The 16,826-nt window shown below is 40.8% G+C and overlaps 1 protein-coding gene across 4 annotated transcripts in view; it reads left to right on the top strand.

The window, feature by feature from the left end:
• Positions 1-8,692, top strand: part of LOC125467186 (aromatase) — a 41,991-nt gene extending 33,299 nt beyond the window's left edge. For all 4 annotated transcript variants that reach the window (XM_048562669.2, XM_059639179.1, XM_059639178.1 and 1 more), the window contains exons 9-10: positions 543-784; positions 4,201-8,692. In XM_048562669.2, the coding sequence (XP_048418626.1) occupies positions 543-784; positions 4,201-4,440 (482 nt within the window). In that variant the 3' untranslated portion in view covers positions 4,441-8,692. The remainder of the gene's footprint in view (positions 1-542; positions 785-4,200) is intronic.
• Positions 8,693-16,826: the final 8,134 nt, after the last annotated feature.

Genomic DNA, 16,826 nt, shown 5'->3' with positions numbered 1-16,826 from the left:
TTCTTTATAACAAACAGTTAGAGATCATAGACACTGCTGCCCACTACTGCTGGCACCTTACGTGGTGTTGGATTCTACAACAACCACCTGGGATGTTGAGTAGGTTCGCTGCCATTAATTCCCCTTCTGGTTATTTGTCTGCATTACTGATATGTAATAGGGAAGCATGCCAACATTAGGCAGAAGATATGCTCAATCTCGACAAACAGCAAATAGGTTTCTTTCTTATAGTTTCGCAGCAATTGCCATTACATCTGAGATACACGATGATCTCTTGTGACACTGGTGTCTCCTCTTCAAACAGTTCTCTATATCCTGATAGTCAGAGTTTATCACATGATATTCATTAACCACTTCAGATCAGATTTGTCTTATACAACAAATGAGTTCTCAATCCACATGAATATGTCATTTGACCACTTCCCTAAGTGCCAATGATGTAAAATCAATGGAAGCTGGAATTATTGTTTTTTAATCTACTTCATAAGCAGGATGAGAAGACAGATGCTCAGCTGGGTTTGCTCTTCCCTCCTTGTTTTTAGGTGAACGAGAGGTACAGAACAGTGACCTACAGCAACTGAAGACGGTGGAGAACTTTATTAATGAGAGTATGAGGTACCAACCTGTGGTGGACTTCACTATGCGCAAGGCCCTTAAAGATGATGAGATCGATGGCTACCCAGTTAAAAAAGGCACCAATATTATCCTTAACCTGGGCCGTATGCACAAAGATGAATTCTTTCTCAAGCCAAATGAGTTCAACCTGGAAAACTTTGCACAAAATGTGAGTTGCTGAAAATTGAGCTTTATATCTAACAGCTCTATTTACATTTCAAGTTTCATAAAGTTAGTAAAAGACAATATCCGTTACACAGGGTGATCTTTATGTTGTGACATGCTGTCAGCTCCCTGTTCATTACATTATGTATTGTTGTGTTCACTAATTCATGCTCAGATGATGCTCTGAGTCAACAAGGCCAATGTACAGAAGGTAATGCTTTTAGAGTAGCCTATGATAGCTAGCTTATGGCCACCACCATCTTCTCAATGGCAATTACGGAAGGAAATAAATGCTGTGGAGATCTTGTGGCAGAGAGTGTAATGTTGCTGGCTTCTAGGCTGAAGCTCTTGGCTCAAGTCCCACTCCAGGACGTGATGGCTACAGAAGGTATATTCATAACACAGCCAATGTGCAATCCTCTCAAAACACCTATGGCAGACTGGAAGAGCAGAAATGTCTCCTGGTCAGCCACGCTTGATGCAGAGTGGTAGACTTTGATGTCAGTCTAGCAACCTGATCAAGGACAAACCTAGTTACAGAAATAAACTTAAGCATGTGGCATATAAAGTGATCGTAACAAGGTCAGTCAGGTGGGTCTCATAGAATGTGAGTTCACTAACTGGGGCTGTTAATTTGCTCCAATCAGGGACCCTTGGCTGACAGATATAAACAGGAGAGGCTCTGTTTATTTTCAGAGCTGGCTCTGAGGAATCTCGATCATTGCCAAGGACTTTCTGTGTGTAAATGAAAGGTGACTGGATACTGGCCCCTGTAGAGTTATTTCAGTATGTCAGCCTCATATGTCGTTCAAGACAAGAGTGTCTCAAAAACAAAGAATAAATGCTGACCTTACCAATAATGTTCACATTTCATAAATCAAAAGCGTTCTGTCTGACTCAGTGCTGTTCTGGCATAGTCTGGATGAAGTGGAATTCTATTTATTGAACAGAGGCTTTACAGATTTCAACAAGGATCATTATGTTTAGCCTCAATTATTAAAAGCATTTTTGGTCAGTCTTCCAAACAAAGCTGGTTTCTGCTTTCTTAAACACTGCATGAACAGGTGGTGCAAAACTTTTGCCTGACTCAGATGTGTGTGAAAATTACGCTTGCTGAAAGTGACATACAAGAGCTGGACCAATGTAGAAATTCAGCACAGCTAGTTCCTGTTTGCCATTTCTTGACTGTGTTCGGTTCAATTCTAACAGTTATCAATCATCAGGGCCTGCGAAACAAATATGGTTCCTCAGTTATCAAGCACATTCTGTCTTGTGTCATCCCACTTCTACGCAGTCAGTCTGCAGATATATAAAACGTGCACCTATGCGAGTCAACTTCTTGTGACACTTTCTCTGTCAGAGCAAGCACAGTTTTGATTCAATTAGGCCATTTCTAATCTTCTTCCCAGGGTGTTGCACAGAAAACTTTACAGATATAAATGGAGGAATATCACCAACAAGGAGGAGAAACTGCAATTCTCTGAGTCCCTTTGTCAAGTGCAATCAAGGAGCCTCAATTCAGTTCCATGGATTGTTACAATATGGATACTGGCAATCAGAGTCACCATTTGACTCAAATTGGTCTTAATATAGGGACCCACATTCTAGAATGCTGAAATTATTGAATGATGCATCAGGCCTGAGGAGCCTACTCCTGATTCATGCATTGTTATGCTTGCAAGAACAAAAAGCAGACCTGCCATTCTGAAATAAATTGCCTTGGCAACCATTGCAAGATATTTCTTTTAATTTTTTGTTTCAGAAATTCTGATTGAAGAATCTGACTTGAACCACTAAATTCCTCTCTTGTATTTAAAAGGGAACACAACCTCACTTAGAACTTCTCAAACGTTATTGGAGTCACATAGTGATCATGCTATGTTCTGCACGTGCATAGGGTGGCATTTATCAACAGATTAATCAAAGTTACAGCAAAGTCAAGTCATAGATATTTCATCAAGAATATTTCCCCCCCCCCAAAAAAAGTGTCATTTCATCTTGCTTCTCTTTTTATTTTAATGATCTAGAGGTTTTGTTTCATGTTATTGTTGAGGCTGCTTCACTCAAGAAGACATTGCTTAGATATAAACTTAATAATGAGGGCCAGCAAACTATTTGATTATGAAGAATATCACAGGTAAACCTTTATCTGATGACTCAATATTTAGTCTTTTCAGCAATGATTCCCAGAAAATGGCCAAGAGCAGAAGCTATTGTTAATTTATCCCTCCCCAAGTGTGATGTTCCTACTGTTGCTCAACGAATTCAGTGTCTTAATATAGACTAGGGATAAAACCTGAGGTCTATCTGGCTTCAATTCTCCCTGAAATCAAACACACTGTGTTTTCAACTTTTAGCCCTTTCCAGGCTTCAGACAACGCATTGGGAGGAGGGTCGTATTGGCCAGTTAGATAAACTAAAGAGTACAATTCCAAAAGAGGTGTAGAAACCAAGCAACCTTGTGGGTATTTATGTCTGTGTGTGGTGAAGGTAGAAGTTCACACTGAGATATTAGTTTACAAGCCATACAATATCCTGTGTGTTAGAAATAGAGGCATAAAGTGTAAAAGCAATGTTGTTATGATAAATCTTTGGTGTTGGGCATCTATGCCATTGCTGAAGTATGGCCATCATGTTGGATGTAAAGGTTTTGGAGGGGCTTCAGAAAAGATTCACAAGAATGCTTCCAGGGATGAGGAACTTCAGATACTTGGATAAATGATTGAAGATGCTGGGGCTGTTCTCCTTAGAAAAAGAAATTTGAGATGAGATTTAATAGAAATATCGGAAATGATGAGGGATCTAGACAGACCAGGAGGAGGGAAACCTTTCCCTTTGGCAAGAGGGTTGAGAACTAAAGGACACAGATTTAAGATGATTGGTAAAAGGTCCCAAAACAACAAGACGAGAAACATTTTTACTCACTGAGTGCCTTCTGCTTAAATGGGAAATACAAGCAGATGGCTTTTCAAACGGAATCTGATAAGTACTTAACAGGAAACATTTGTTTGGCCACTGAAAAGATTGGAGATAAGGCACCAGCTCATTCAGGGAGTCAATACAGGCTCAATGGGTGGAATGTCCTCCTGTACCAAGAACAGACAGTAGACATCCAGGAATGAACAGGGATTTGGGGCGTCAATGGCAAAGATACAAGGTTACCTTGGAACTTGTTCATCAACTGAAAGTCAAAAACAGCCAGGCTAGAACCTCAAAAATTTCTCTAGATCATCTTGCAGGCCAAAAATTTCATCAAATCTCATTGAATGCTTTGCTGTGTTCTAAATAGTAGCAATGATTGGGTTTAAACCTCATACAAATAGACGCTGTACATGACCATGATAATTTATCCATAAATTATATCCTGCTCGTGCTCATCTACATCAGTGTAAAATAGCTTTAACTCTCATGTATTTATAGGTTCCACATCGCTACTTCCAGCCATTTGGCTGTGGTCCTCGGTCTTGCGTGGGAAAATATACCGCCATGGTGATGATGAAAGGTATCTTGGTGACCATGCTGAAGAGGTACAGAGTGCATTCACATAATGGAACAACACTAGAAGATCTCAAAAATAATCATGACCTGTCCTACCTGCCCAGTGAATCACATTCACTTCCCCGAATGATTTTTATCCCAAGGAATCAAGCAGAGGCCTAAGGTCCTAATTTCAATGCAAGCAGCATGCATAAGGTTTCATTAGCATGGTGCAGAGTGACTGGAGGGAAATCATACAAATTAAATGTGCTGTCTTTTCATAAAAGTTAAACCAAAGTGCTGGTTAGCATTAGGATTCAAATCTTTGTGGTAAAAAGATTTTTCTTCCTTCTTTACATCCACTAGAATTATTGTTCTAGGGATAGCCTTGAAATAAAACACTCTATTTGCAATAATGGATTATCATTTTTAAGTTGTAGCTTCTGTTAACACCTTCAACCCTATCCAGGACTCATCCAGCCTACAGGGAGCAGCAACCTGGGAGTGGGTGAGATGTAGGGAGGGCAAAATCAGCACAAGTGACAAGCCAGAAAGCATGACTGATCAGCTTCGTTGAGAGATCTCAGACCTCTCCATGTTGTCTTTACAGCAGAAGGAAGAAGCATATTGGGATGCATTAGCAGTGCAAAGATTCAGGGAGAAGGGAAGTGTGATGATGGAATTAAAAAGGATATTATATTCATAATTCAGTTCAATTTATGTTTTTAAGGGTCAATTCCTTATTTCACCTGTCCTGCACATATTTTTACTACATACGTACAATAGCACTCAATGTTAAGTTAATAGATGTAGAAAAGAATACTGACAAATGGAAACAAAATTAGCATGACTGAGGGGGATACAGAGAGAAAAAAAACCTTCAAGAAGAGAATGGTAAGAGAGAAATGTAGCTGATAGTAAAGATAAAAGAGAAGAGCATTGTTAATTCTGTTTTGAAGGAGAGAGGGGCTAAGGTCTATTCTATATTAAGGAAAGAAGGTGAATTCTATTCTCTGAGGGTAGGTTGTACTGTGCTGGGATGCCAGAAACATGTACCTCCCACATCTGCAAGAATGCTCCATTGAGAGTAGAGGCAACCTCCCTGCGTGGTCAGACTTCAGGGCAGCTGGAGATAGCGACATCAGACTTTCTGTGCATGGAATATTTCAAAATGTTTGTATTTTAAAGACTGAAACCTACTTAAGAAGGCTCCTTATTTAGGAAATAGCAGAATATTTTTTCATATTGCACAGAGATGTCATAATCATGAATGGTATAATGTACTCTTTTACAGACTTTATGGCTTTCTACCTGATTTTACATTTTGGGCCAGACAAAGTCTTATTAAAATGTTCAGTATTCAGAACACTGTCAACATCTTCTCCACTGGGACAGAACACCAAGTATCCATTTTGATGAAGCCACAATGAAGTTGTTGTTGTGGCTGGGCCTATAATGTTTTCTCTCATATTTTAAACAAACATGGAATCAAGGTGAAACATTATGATTACTTACAAGTGAAACAGCAGTTCAAGGCACTACTAGCACTCTACTTTCCGCTGCCTAATTGCCAAATGGAAACCAATCCTCTTCCAAACTGCATAGCTCCTTTAGGACTGAAGCAAAGTGAAAAACCTGGGAGGAGGGGATATAGTTGTAGATGGAATGTAATCCCAAATATTTATTGATGGTATTGGCAATTGGCATTACTGAAATGCCCATCTGACTGAAAATTTACCTTTTTCCCAAGTATTGCTAACTAAGGTTTCCACGTTTTAGTTATAAATCCCAATTGTAAAAGTGAAAACTATCTCAAAACCAAAACTAAAACCAATGATTGGATCTAACTTATGAGATGTCCTCAGAATTTCTGTACACTTAAGATGAAGACAACAATTGCTGGGCACTGTAATGAATTCTTGGCTAGTTGTGTAAGAAATGGAAATCTCAAATCTATAGGACCTTCGGATTATAATGTCTAGGTCGATCATTTTAAAAGGAATCTTGAGGGTAATTAGTGATAAAGAGTTATATCGGCTTGGCCTCATTTTGTGCTATTCATTTCAGCTCATTCGATTGAAAATCGAGTTTGCAGACATGAGTGTGTATTATTGTGTACACACAAGTGTGTATATATAGCACTTTTCATAACCTCAAAGTGTGCCCAAAGCTTCTTGCAGCCAATAAAAAATGTTAAAATCATGATCACTATTGCAATACAAGAGGCACTATCACTAACTTGTGCAAAGCAAGGGACCAAAAACATTGATGTAATCATTACCAGACATAGTCGGAATTATACATCGGCTGAGTGATAAATCGTAGCCAGAGCCTTGAAAGCAACTCTTGTGTTCAATTTCAAAATTGTATCGTCGGTTCTTTCATGTCCATGCATCTCCTCAATTTAATGTTCTTTCCCAGTGTTTGGGCCAACACTGCAGCATTCTACTCTGGTTGGAGTGTCAGCATTGATGTGCTCAGCCTCTGACATGAGAGTTGAATCTATTGGTTTCTGACTTGAAGGTGGAAGTGATGCCACTGAACCACAAATTATTTCCTTTTATAAATCGAATTGTGGGCAATGTACCCATGATGTGACTTCCCTGATTCAGTCAGAGACTTTTGTCTCTGAGCCATAAGATTCACATCACTCTCTGGAAGACTTGAGCATAAAATGTAGGCTGATATTCCAAATACAACACTAAGGGAATGCTGCACTGTCATAGGTGCCACCTTTTGAATGAGACATTTAAACACATCTGTTCCCCCAGGTGGTTGCAGAAGATCTCTAGCTTTATTTCCTGAAGAACCCTGACATTCTGGCCAATGGCCATTCCTCAATCAGCATAACAAAACATGCAGATTATCTCATCATTATAATATTGTGCTTTTTGGTGCTTGCTATGTGGCCTATTCCCTATTTTACAATGGTGACTACATTATGCAAGAGCATTAGGAGATCTTAAGGTTGTCAAAGGTGTTGACAAGATGGTCCCCAGTTGCACAAATGTAAAAAATCAATCTTTTGTACCTGGCAAAATTCAAAATAAAAGCCCAAAATATTGCCTAAAATCCCATAAATTACCAGTAATTGAAATTCAAAATATCTCCTGACCACTCTGCAAACATATAAGTATTTTGAATAGCCGGTTGTCACAGGCAAAGGGGCAATGGCTCTGAACTTATGTGATGATTGTTTCTCTCTTAAGTCTGAGACAGTGAGGCATTGTTTCATTTACTCTTGTCCCTCTTTCATTCCAGCCTCTCACTGAGATAAGTCAAAAGGTGTTTCCAAATCCTGTTTATCTGACCTGAATTTTCAAGTAAACTCACCACTGAAATCTTTAAAATAAAATCAAAGATAATGTTTATGAACAAAACATATAGAGCACAGGGAATTGCTTCACGACTCCACACGTACACATAAGCACTCAGGAAATTAAGAGAGACAGGACAGATGATGGGATATAAATGAAAAGTTTTAGTAAACTGAGAGGTACTAAAATCAGTTCACGTGATTTTCAACTTCCTGACGGTCAGAGTCTAATAATAACTTCCTCGATGAGCTGTGTCCAGTAGCTTTTCACTTTGCAGGCAAAGTATAGGTTTCCTTCCAGTCAGCAGCCTGGAGACAGGGATGGAGAGTTTGAGGTTGGCAGCCAGCTCAACCTTGGGTGTTGATCTCCCTCTGGAGGTCAAATACCAACTGACTGGCTTCCATTGCGAGGTGGCCTAAATAAAGCATTAGTCTCATTTTAGCATAATTTGTCTTAAGGTTTCTCATTTGTCCAGAGCTTGCTGGAAGCAGACAGCTCATCTCCAAGTCCTCTATCAGCTTTAGCAGAAATATCTATGCAAAGCAAGGTGCTCAGAAGCTTTTGAAAACACAAGCATGTCTTCTGAGTCCAGCAAAATGGTCAACTTTTAAATGAAACAGATATTGAACATAAACATTTCAAAGAGAATTGAGTTTTGTTTGGGGTTTCTCTTTGTGTTCTCTGGTCGTGACACAATGCAATTAAATCAGTATCTCAAATGATCTTACCTTACAAAACATCTAATAATCTCAACCTTGAATTTTCCATTGGCTCCTATGTCTGAAGAATATTGACCAAGATTTTGCAATTGTAATAACAATGAAACTTCAACATTTGACCTCATCATCACTCCTCTAAAACTGGAGACCACAATTATAGATGGAAATGCCGAACTTGCTGTCAGTGATTCCATGTTTCTCACTAGGATTCATGGAACATCTCCTCCCAGACTGAGTCTGTGGTCAGTAAAAAGTACAGAAGGAATGAAAATTTGCCCTTCTATTCATCTTTTTGTAAAACTCATTGAATAACATCAGCTGGGCCTTAAAAAAATTAAGTTCATAATTATTTATGAAAAATCTCTGGCTCTGGAAACCTACATTTTTATTTGTGGAATATCAAATCAAATTTTTAAAATTAATTTTGTGATAATTTAATTTCTTCTTGAATCTCATTTGTGTGTCCCAATGGTTTATTTTGCTGTCTGTAAAATGCAATTAAAAGTGAAAAATGATTTTGCTTCCTAGTTTGCTATCTCTGAGACTATGTCTATGTGATGGGCTGCTTGCTTGATGACAGTTCTATTGCTGTGCAGGCAATAATCCCCTAATCCATGACTGGGGGAGGCGGGGTGCTAGTGCTGTGGTGCTCATATCACTGGGCTAATAATTCAAGAATCTGAGGGCATGGGTTCAACTCCCACCTTACCTGAATTATTTTTTAAAATCTAGAATTCACAGCTGCTCTAATGGAGACCAGGCAATCACTGTCGATTGTTTTGAAAACCTACCTATGGAAAGCAAACCTGCTGTTATTACCTTGCTGGGCCTACATGTCACTCTTAACTCTTAGGTGACTCTTAACTGTCTTCTGAAATAGCCTAGCAAGCCACTCGGTTCAAGGGTAACTAGGGATTGGTGATAAATGCTGACCAAGGCAGCAAAGGTCACATTCTACTAATGATTTTTTTTAAAAAACCTAACACCAGATTTAACCTTAGGAAAGTAGAAATTTATGCCACAGAGAGCACTAGATCATGATGGACAGCTTTCTTCAAGATCTGCAACCACTTTGTTGCTGCCCACAAACTTCAAGTTTTATGAACTGTGCCTTCCTACACTCACAATTAGCAGTGAAGCCATAAGCTTGGATATAAAGAATGCATTTACAATTTCTCTACCAAGGGTGAAGAGCAGAGGTTCACCCCCACAGTGGCCAGTAGATGTCCTTCCTATCAAACACAAACTGGTAAATGAGGCTTGTCATCTTCTATGCCACAGATCAGTTTTGGTTCACCCTTTCAATATCTGATCGCCCACTGTGACATACAGGTTCACCTTTAAAAGGTGATTGCATCTCACTCGCAAGATGGACCCTAGCCTATACCTCATCAGTAAAAAAAGCCCGATCTCTGATTGGAGGCCCACTAGATCTAAAGCCTCAGACTTCACTTTGATCCATGGATCTCTTCTTATGGTGAACACGAATTGATCTCTACCCCACAGTGGTGAGACGAATCGAACAGAGAAATAATGCCCTTTTCTTCTTTTTTTTTTAGGGGTGCAGGGCTCACTGGTAAGGCCAGTATTTTATTGCCCATCCCTAACTGACATTGAATTGAGTGAGCCATTTCAGATGATAGTTCAGGGGAAACCACAATGCTCTGGTCTGCCGTCACATGGAGGCCAGATTGGGTAAACTCAGTAGATTTCTTTCCCTAAAGGCCATTAGTAAACCAGAGGGATTTTTTTCAACAATTGATTGTAGTTAGCCTGGTTATTATTACTGAGATTGGCTTTTGATTCCAGATTTATTGATTCAATTTAAATTCCACCAGCTTGCTAGGGTGTCTTTATGAACTCCTATTTCCAGGGCATTGGCCTGAGCCATTGTAATTCCTGTCTAGTGACATTAACACTAGTCATTGTCTCCCATTGTGGGCATGGAATGCAGCACTTACAAATACTTGGTACTGTTGGCGGTTATGGCTTTATGAGAATGCATTGCAGTCTGTGCTTAGGGAGAAACACCCTGAAACAGCCACTCATTGCAGCGGTCAAGTTAGCTAAGTATTTTGGTCCCTTCCTGCTGGTCATACATTAACATCTGAGAGAGTGAAGTGCAGAAGCACACACACAGGCTCCTCTATAATCCAATTCGTGATCATAGGTCGAGCTGTGAAACTAATGAAGACGATCAGGACTATTGAACTTGTAAAAGTCATGAACAATCAGCCACTTAAGAAAGAAATGCAGAGGTGATATTTTGTTTTATGAAGTAAACATCTGGATCCAGCTGTCTGCCCAATCTGTTTGAGAAAATCACCAGATCAGATCATCAAGAGCTATCACAAATATAATAAAATGTGAGGCTGGATGAACACAGCAGGCCCAGCAGCATCTCAGGAGCACAAAAGCTTTTGTGCTCCTGAGATGCTGCTGGGCCTGCTGTGTTCATCCAGCCTCACATTTTATTATCTTGGATTCTCCAGCATCTGCAGTTCCCATTATCACTATCACAAATATATACCTTTTCTGCTTCAATAATGAGTCCCAATGGGCTTGAAGTGTTGTAAAGTCCAGAAACTAGATAATTATTTAAAGACCTATTAATCCATGATGTCATCACTCAGATTGCACTAACAATATCGTCTCATGGTGCAACCTAATACATTCCATTTCTGGATATAGCGCGATTCTTATATGTCCGTTATGTAGAGCGATGAAAACAGATGGGAGCTGTGTGGTCGGCCAATTTTGTCAGACTAACATCATCACATGAAAGCCGCTGGGGTATTGTTTTCAGAAACAATCAAGGGAGGTGATCGTGTTATGGTGATGTCACTGGTCTAGTAATCCAGAGCCCCAGACCACTTCTATAGGTTGCCTGGCTTCAAATCCTACCATGGCAGATTGTACAGTTCAACAAGATCTGGAATAAAGAGCTGAAGCTGCTGTCAGATCTAGTTCATTCAAGTCCCTTAAGAATGGAAATCTGTTATATTACCCAGCTGGCCTACATGTGACTCTATGCCCACATCAATGTGGTTGATTCTTAATGAGGCGTAGGCAATAAAGTCAGTGATGGCCTCTTCCTGTGATTTTAAAAACGTGAATAATTTTGAACACAAAAGCAAGTTTTGCAGATGCAGTAAACTGAAAATGGAAATAGAAGAGTCTTTTCTGACAACATCCATGGACAGAGACGATATGACCATTGTATCACTGTTGCTGAGTCAAAATTCTGGAACTGCTTTTCTACCAGCACCTTGGGCATACCTTTACCATATCCTTACCCTCTCAACAACAATTATTGATGGGCAACAAATGGGGTGGCATTGCCAGTAACATCCTGTGAATAATTTTGTTTTATGGGGATCATTTCCAGCATTTTCTGTTTTTATTACATAACTAATCTTGAAGTCTTCCTGACATTCTGCATATTTCTTCAATTCTCCAGCATGATTAAACTCTTCTGTCACTATGCTGTTCTAATAGGGTATCCTTACCAGGGGGTGCTGTACAAACGTTATACAATCTAACAGATGTTATATAATAGTCAAAATGCAAAAGTCTAGCTATACAAATCTGAAACACAGCATGCTGGAAATACTAAACAGGTCAGCATCTCTAGACATTTTGCTAGACCCTAGCTTTGTGCAGAAGTCTCAATGTTGTGGTGCGACACCCTCTCAATGCCACTAATCCTGTTCATCATCGAACAGGGCACTGCCAATGTCAGGTGTGCCACTGTCTGGACTTTAACTGGCACCATTACAACCACACGCTGCTTCTCCGTGCTTTCTCAGTCTCTCTGACTGAAGATGAACGGGGAAGTACCTGGGAAAATTCAGCCGAATATGTAATATAGGCCATGGGTTCAGATGACAGTTACTCATGGAGAAAGGGCTTGTGCTGTCACTCATCTGGATTATGATGTAAGGTTATTCTGTTCCAGTTTATTTCACTCTCTCTCACCCCGTCCCTCTTCTCTGCTCCCCCGCCCCCTGCCCTCTAAGAAGGAATACCTCTCCTTTATTATGGGTTGGCTACAGTTTTTTAAAATTCATTAATAGGATGAGGGCATTGCTGGCTAGGCAGCATTTATTGCGCATTCCTCATTGCCCAGATGGCAGTTGAGAGAAAGCCACATTGCAAAGGGTCTGGAGTCACATGTAGGTCAGACCAGGTAAGGATGGCAGTTTCCTTCCCTAAAGGACATTAGTGAATCAGATCTTTTTTAAGGAAAAGCAATGACAATCAACAACAACTATTTCATCACCATTAGGCTCGCTTTTAATTCCAAAGTTTCATTGATTCAAATTTCACCAGCTGCCATAGGGGATTCAAGCCCATGTCCCTAAAGCATTGAGCAAAAACCCAAAGAACTGTTGCTGCTGGAAACTAGGTACAAAACGCTTCTGTAGAAGGGTCACTGGACCCAAAGGTGAACTCTCTTTTCTCTCCACAGATGCTGGCAGACCTGCTGAGCTTTGCAAGCAATTTCTCTTTTTTTTCCCCAGAGCATTCATTTGGGTCTTGGCCCAATGCAATGCCAATCTCCCAACAGTTGCATGCTCTTCTTGCAGGATGTGGGAGGTAAGTGTCACTACTGGTGTCCCCTCTGAGGCTGCAAGAAGTGCAGGTCCTCAAAAACTGCATTAGGGAACTGGAGCTGGAGCTGGATGAACTCTGGATCATTTGGGAGGCTGGGGGGATGATAGGGAGGAGTTATAAGGAGGTGGTCACACCCAGGGTACAGGAGAAAGGTAGCTGGGTGACTGTCAGGAAGGGAAAGGGAGTAGGCAGACAGTGCAGGGATCCACCGAGGCCATTCCCCTCAATAATAAGTATACCGTTTTAGATGCTGTTGGAGGGGACGGCCTACCAAGGGAAGGCCATAGCAGACAGGTCCACAGAACTGAACCTGATCCTGTGGCACAGAAGGGAAGTGGAGAGAATAGGAGAGCAATTGAAGTGGGGATTACGTAGTAAGAGGCACAGACAGGCGGTTCTGAGAATGTGAACAAGACAAATGGATGGTATGTTGCCTCCTGAGTGCCAGGGTCCATGATGTCTTGGATTGTGTGTTCAAGATCCTTAAGGGGGAGGGTGAGCAACCAGCAGTCATGATACACATCGGTACCAATGTCAGAGGTAGAAAAAGGACTGAGAATGTGAAAAACAAGTACAGGGAGTTAGGTTGGAAGCTGAAGTCCAGGACAAACAGGGTAGTTATCTCTGGGTTATGACCAGTGCCAGATGATAACGAGGTAAGAAATAGGGAGAGTGCGCAGCTAAACACTTGGCTACAGGGCTGGTGTAGGAGGGAGGGCTTCCATTATGTAGATAATTGGAGCACATTCTGGGGAAGGTGGGACCTGTACAGTAAGGTCAGGTTGCACCTGAACCAGGAGAGCACAAATATCCTGGGAGGGAGGTTTGCTCGAGCTACACAGGTTGGTTTAAACTAGGTTAGCAGAGGGCGGGGAACCGAATTTGTAATTCAGAGGATGGGGTATTCAGCCTTCCAAATGACGCAACAGGGAGTGAGGTTATTAGTAAAGAAATACGGTTGATGGAGCATAGTTGTGGACACAGAGATGGTTCAAAGTGTGTAGACTTCAATGCTAGAAGTATCAGAAGTAAGGCGTATGAACTTAGATCATGGGTCACTACTTGGAGCTGTGATGTTGTGGCCATTACAGAAACTTGGGTAACTCAGGAACAGGAATTGTTGTTTGAAGTTCTGGGACTTAGATGCTTTAAAAGAAATAGGAAGTGTAGTAAAAGAGTCAGGGGAGTGGCAATGCTAGTCAGGTCTAGTATAGCAGCTACTGAAAGACAGTTCAAGAATGATATGACTACAGAGTCAGTTTGGGTTGAGATCAGGAACAAGAAAGGAGCAGTCACTTTGTTGGGGGTTTTTTACAGATCCCCTAATAGTTGCAGAGAAGTAGAGGAATGGATTGGGAGCAGTTACTGGAAAGATGCAAAAGTCACAGAGTAGTAGTCATGGGTGACTTCAACTTTCCAAATATTGATTGGAAACCTTTTAGTTGTAACAGTTGAGATGGAACGGACATTGTCCAGAGCTTTCAGGAAGGATTCCTGACGCAGTATGTAGATAGTCCAATACGAGGAGAGGCCATTTTGGATTTAGTGCTTGGCAATGAGCCGGGCCAAGTCTTGGATCTGTTGGTAGGAGAGTATTTTGGCCATAGCAATCATAGCTCCAAGACTTTTTACATGTATATGAGGAATAAGAGAATGACCAGAGAAAGGGTATGGCTGATCAAGGATTGTAAAGGGAATTTGTGCACAGAGCCTAAAGAGATAGGAGAGGTCCTCAATGAATACTTTTCTTCGGTATTCACAACTGAGAGGGACCTAGTTGTTGGGGAGGACAGTGTGAAACAGGCTGGTAGGCTAGAGGAGGTTGATGTTCATTCGGAAGATATACTAGGAGTTTTGAGGAACTTGAAGATGGATAAATTCCCCTGGGCTTAATGGGATTTATCCAAGGATTCTATGGGAAGCAAGGGAAGAGCTCGCTGGGTCTTTGGCGATGATCTTTTCATCCTCACTGTCCACGGCTATAGTGCCAGAAGATTGGAGAGCGGCAAACATCATTCCCTTGTTCAAAAAAAGGGAATAGAAATAACCCCAGAAACTACAGGTTAGTTAGTCTTACGTCAGTTGTGGGCAAATTATTGGAAAGGGCTCTGAGCGATAGGATTTATGATCACTTGGAAAGGCACAGTTTGATTCGTGATAGTCAGCATGGATTTGTGAGGGGTAGATTGTGCCTCACAAACCTTACTGAATTCTTTGAAAGGTGACCAAACATGTGGATGAAGGTAGAGCAGTGGATGTAGTATACATGGGTATAAGTAAAGTGTTTGATAAGGTTCCCTATGGTAGGCTCATGCAGAAGTTAACGAGGCATGGGATAGGAGGAAAACTGGCAGATTGGATTCAGAATTGGCAGACACTTAGAAGACAAAGGTTGGTTCAGAGGGTTGTTCTAGGTTACAAAGGGACATTGATAGGATGCAGAGCAAGGCTGAGAAGTGGCACATGGAGTTTAACCCTGAAAAGTGTGAGGTGATTCATTTTGGAAGGACAAATTTGAAAGCAGAATACAGGATTAACAGAAAGATTCTTGGCAGTGTGGAGGAGCAAAGGAATCTTGGAGTTCATGCCCTCAGTTTACTGAAAGCTGCCACCCAGGTGAATAGAGTTGTTAAGGAGGCGTATGGTGTATTAGCTTTCATTAATAGAGGGGTTGATTTCAAGAGCCGTGAAGTTATGCTCCAGCTACTCAAAAGTTTGGTTTGGCCACATCTGGAGTATTGTGTCCAGTTCTGGTCGCCTCATTACAAGAAAGATATGGAAACATTGGAAAAGGTGCAGAGGAGATTTACCAGGATATTGCCTGGAATGGAGGGAAGGTCTTACAAGGAAAAGTTGAGAGAGCTAGGGTTTTTCTCTTTAGAAGAATGAAGGATGAGAGGTCACTTGATAGAGGTGTACAAAGTGTTAGAGGTACAGATAGAGTGGACGGCCAGAGACTTTTTCCTCGGGTGGAGGTAGCTATTATGAGGTAGCATAGTTTTAAAGTGAGTGGAGGTAGATATAGGGGGCAACATCAGAGGTAGGTTCTTTGCTCGGAGAGTGATCAGGGTGTGGAATGCATTGCCGGAGAGGGTAGTGCAATCGGCCTCATTAGTGGCATTTAAGTGGCTATTAGATAGGCACATGGATGATAGTATAAGGTAGGGGTGGAGATTAGATCAACCTTAGGTTTAGGGTAAAAGTTCGGCACAACATCATGGGCCGAAGGGCCTGTGCTCTGCTGTGTTGTTCTATTTTCTGTCTCTCCACTATTAAAGTTCACAAATTCAAAATCATTGTACAATAAATATGACTTACGAAAAACCTGTATTTCAATTCAGGATTCAGTATGCAGTTTTCCAAAACTAACAGCATAATTTAATCATACACCAGCTGTCAGGTTAACATGGGCAGATAATGATCTTCCGAACTGTTATTTGATATGGCAATATGTTTATTTTACAATGTTCATGGCTTACAATAGAATATTTTAATCATACATTCACCTTTTAGCACAGTGCACTGTGTCCTTTCCCATTCCATGTTTAGAGGAGTGTTACAGCAGAGGAGTGTTACAGCAGAATTTCAAAATTTCAAAAGGATAAAATCACTTTGGCCAAAGGGTCAGTAAATCACTTTATCAGGATGTTTAAATAAAAATGTGTGGGGAGGGAAATGTTTGACCTATAATGAGATGTTTTTCAGTTAAAGCTCTGCTGCATAATTACTGCAGCCCAGTGACTCTTCGATGTAGCAAGGGTTGGCCTATTAATTAGCAATTATGAGTGATTGGAGCAAAACTGCTGTGAAATGCAGTGAATAAAGTTTTTTTTGGAATATTAAATATTTTTGAGGTGGCGTGTTGCTGCCCACTCTGAAGTCTACGTTACTTCTTCACACTCAAGTTGCAGACTGC

Source organism: Stegostoma tigrinum, chromosome 33 (genome assembly GCF_030684315.1).
Source record: "Stegostoma tigrinum isolate sSteTig4 chromosome 33, sSteTig4.hap1, whole genome shotgun sequence".
NCBI classification, from domain to species: Eukaryota; Metazoa; Chordata; class Chondrichthyes; order Orectolobiformes; family Stegostomatidae; genus Stegostoma; species Stegostoma tigrinum.
This window is presented reverse-complemented; position numbering and strand designations above follow the sequence as displayed.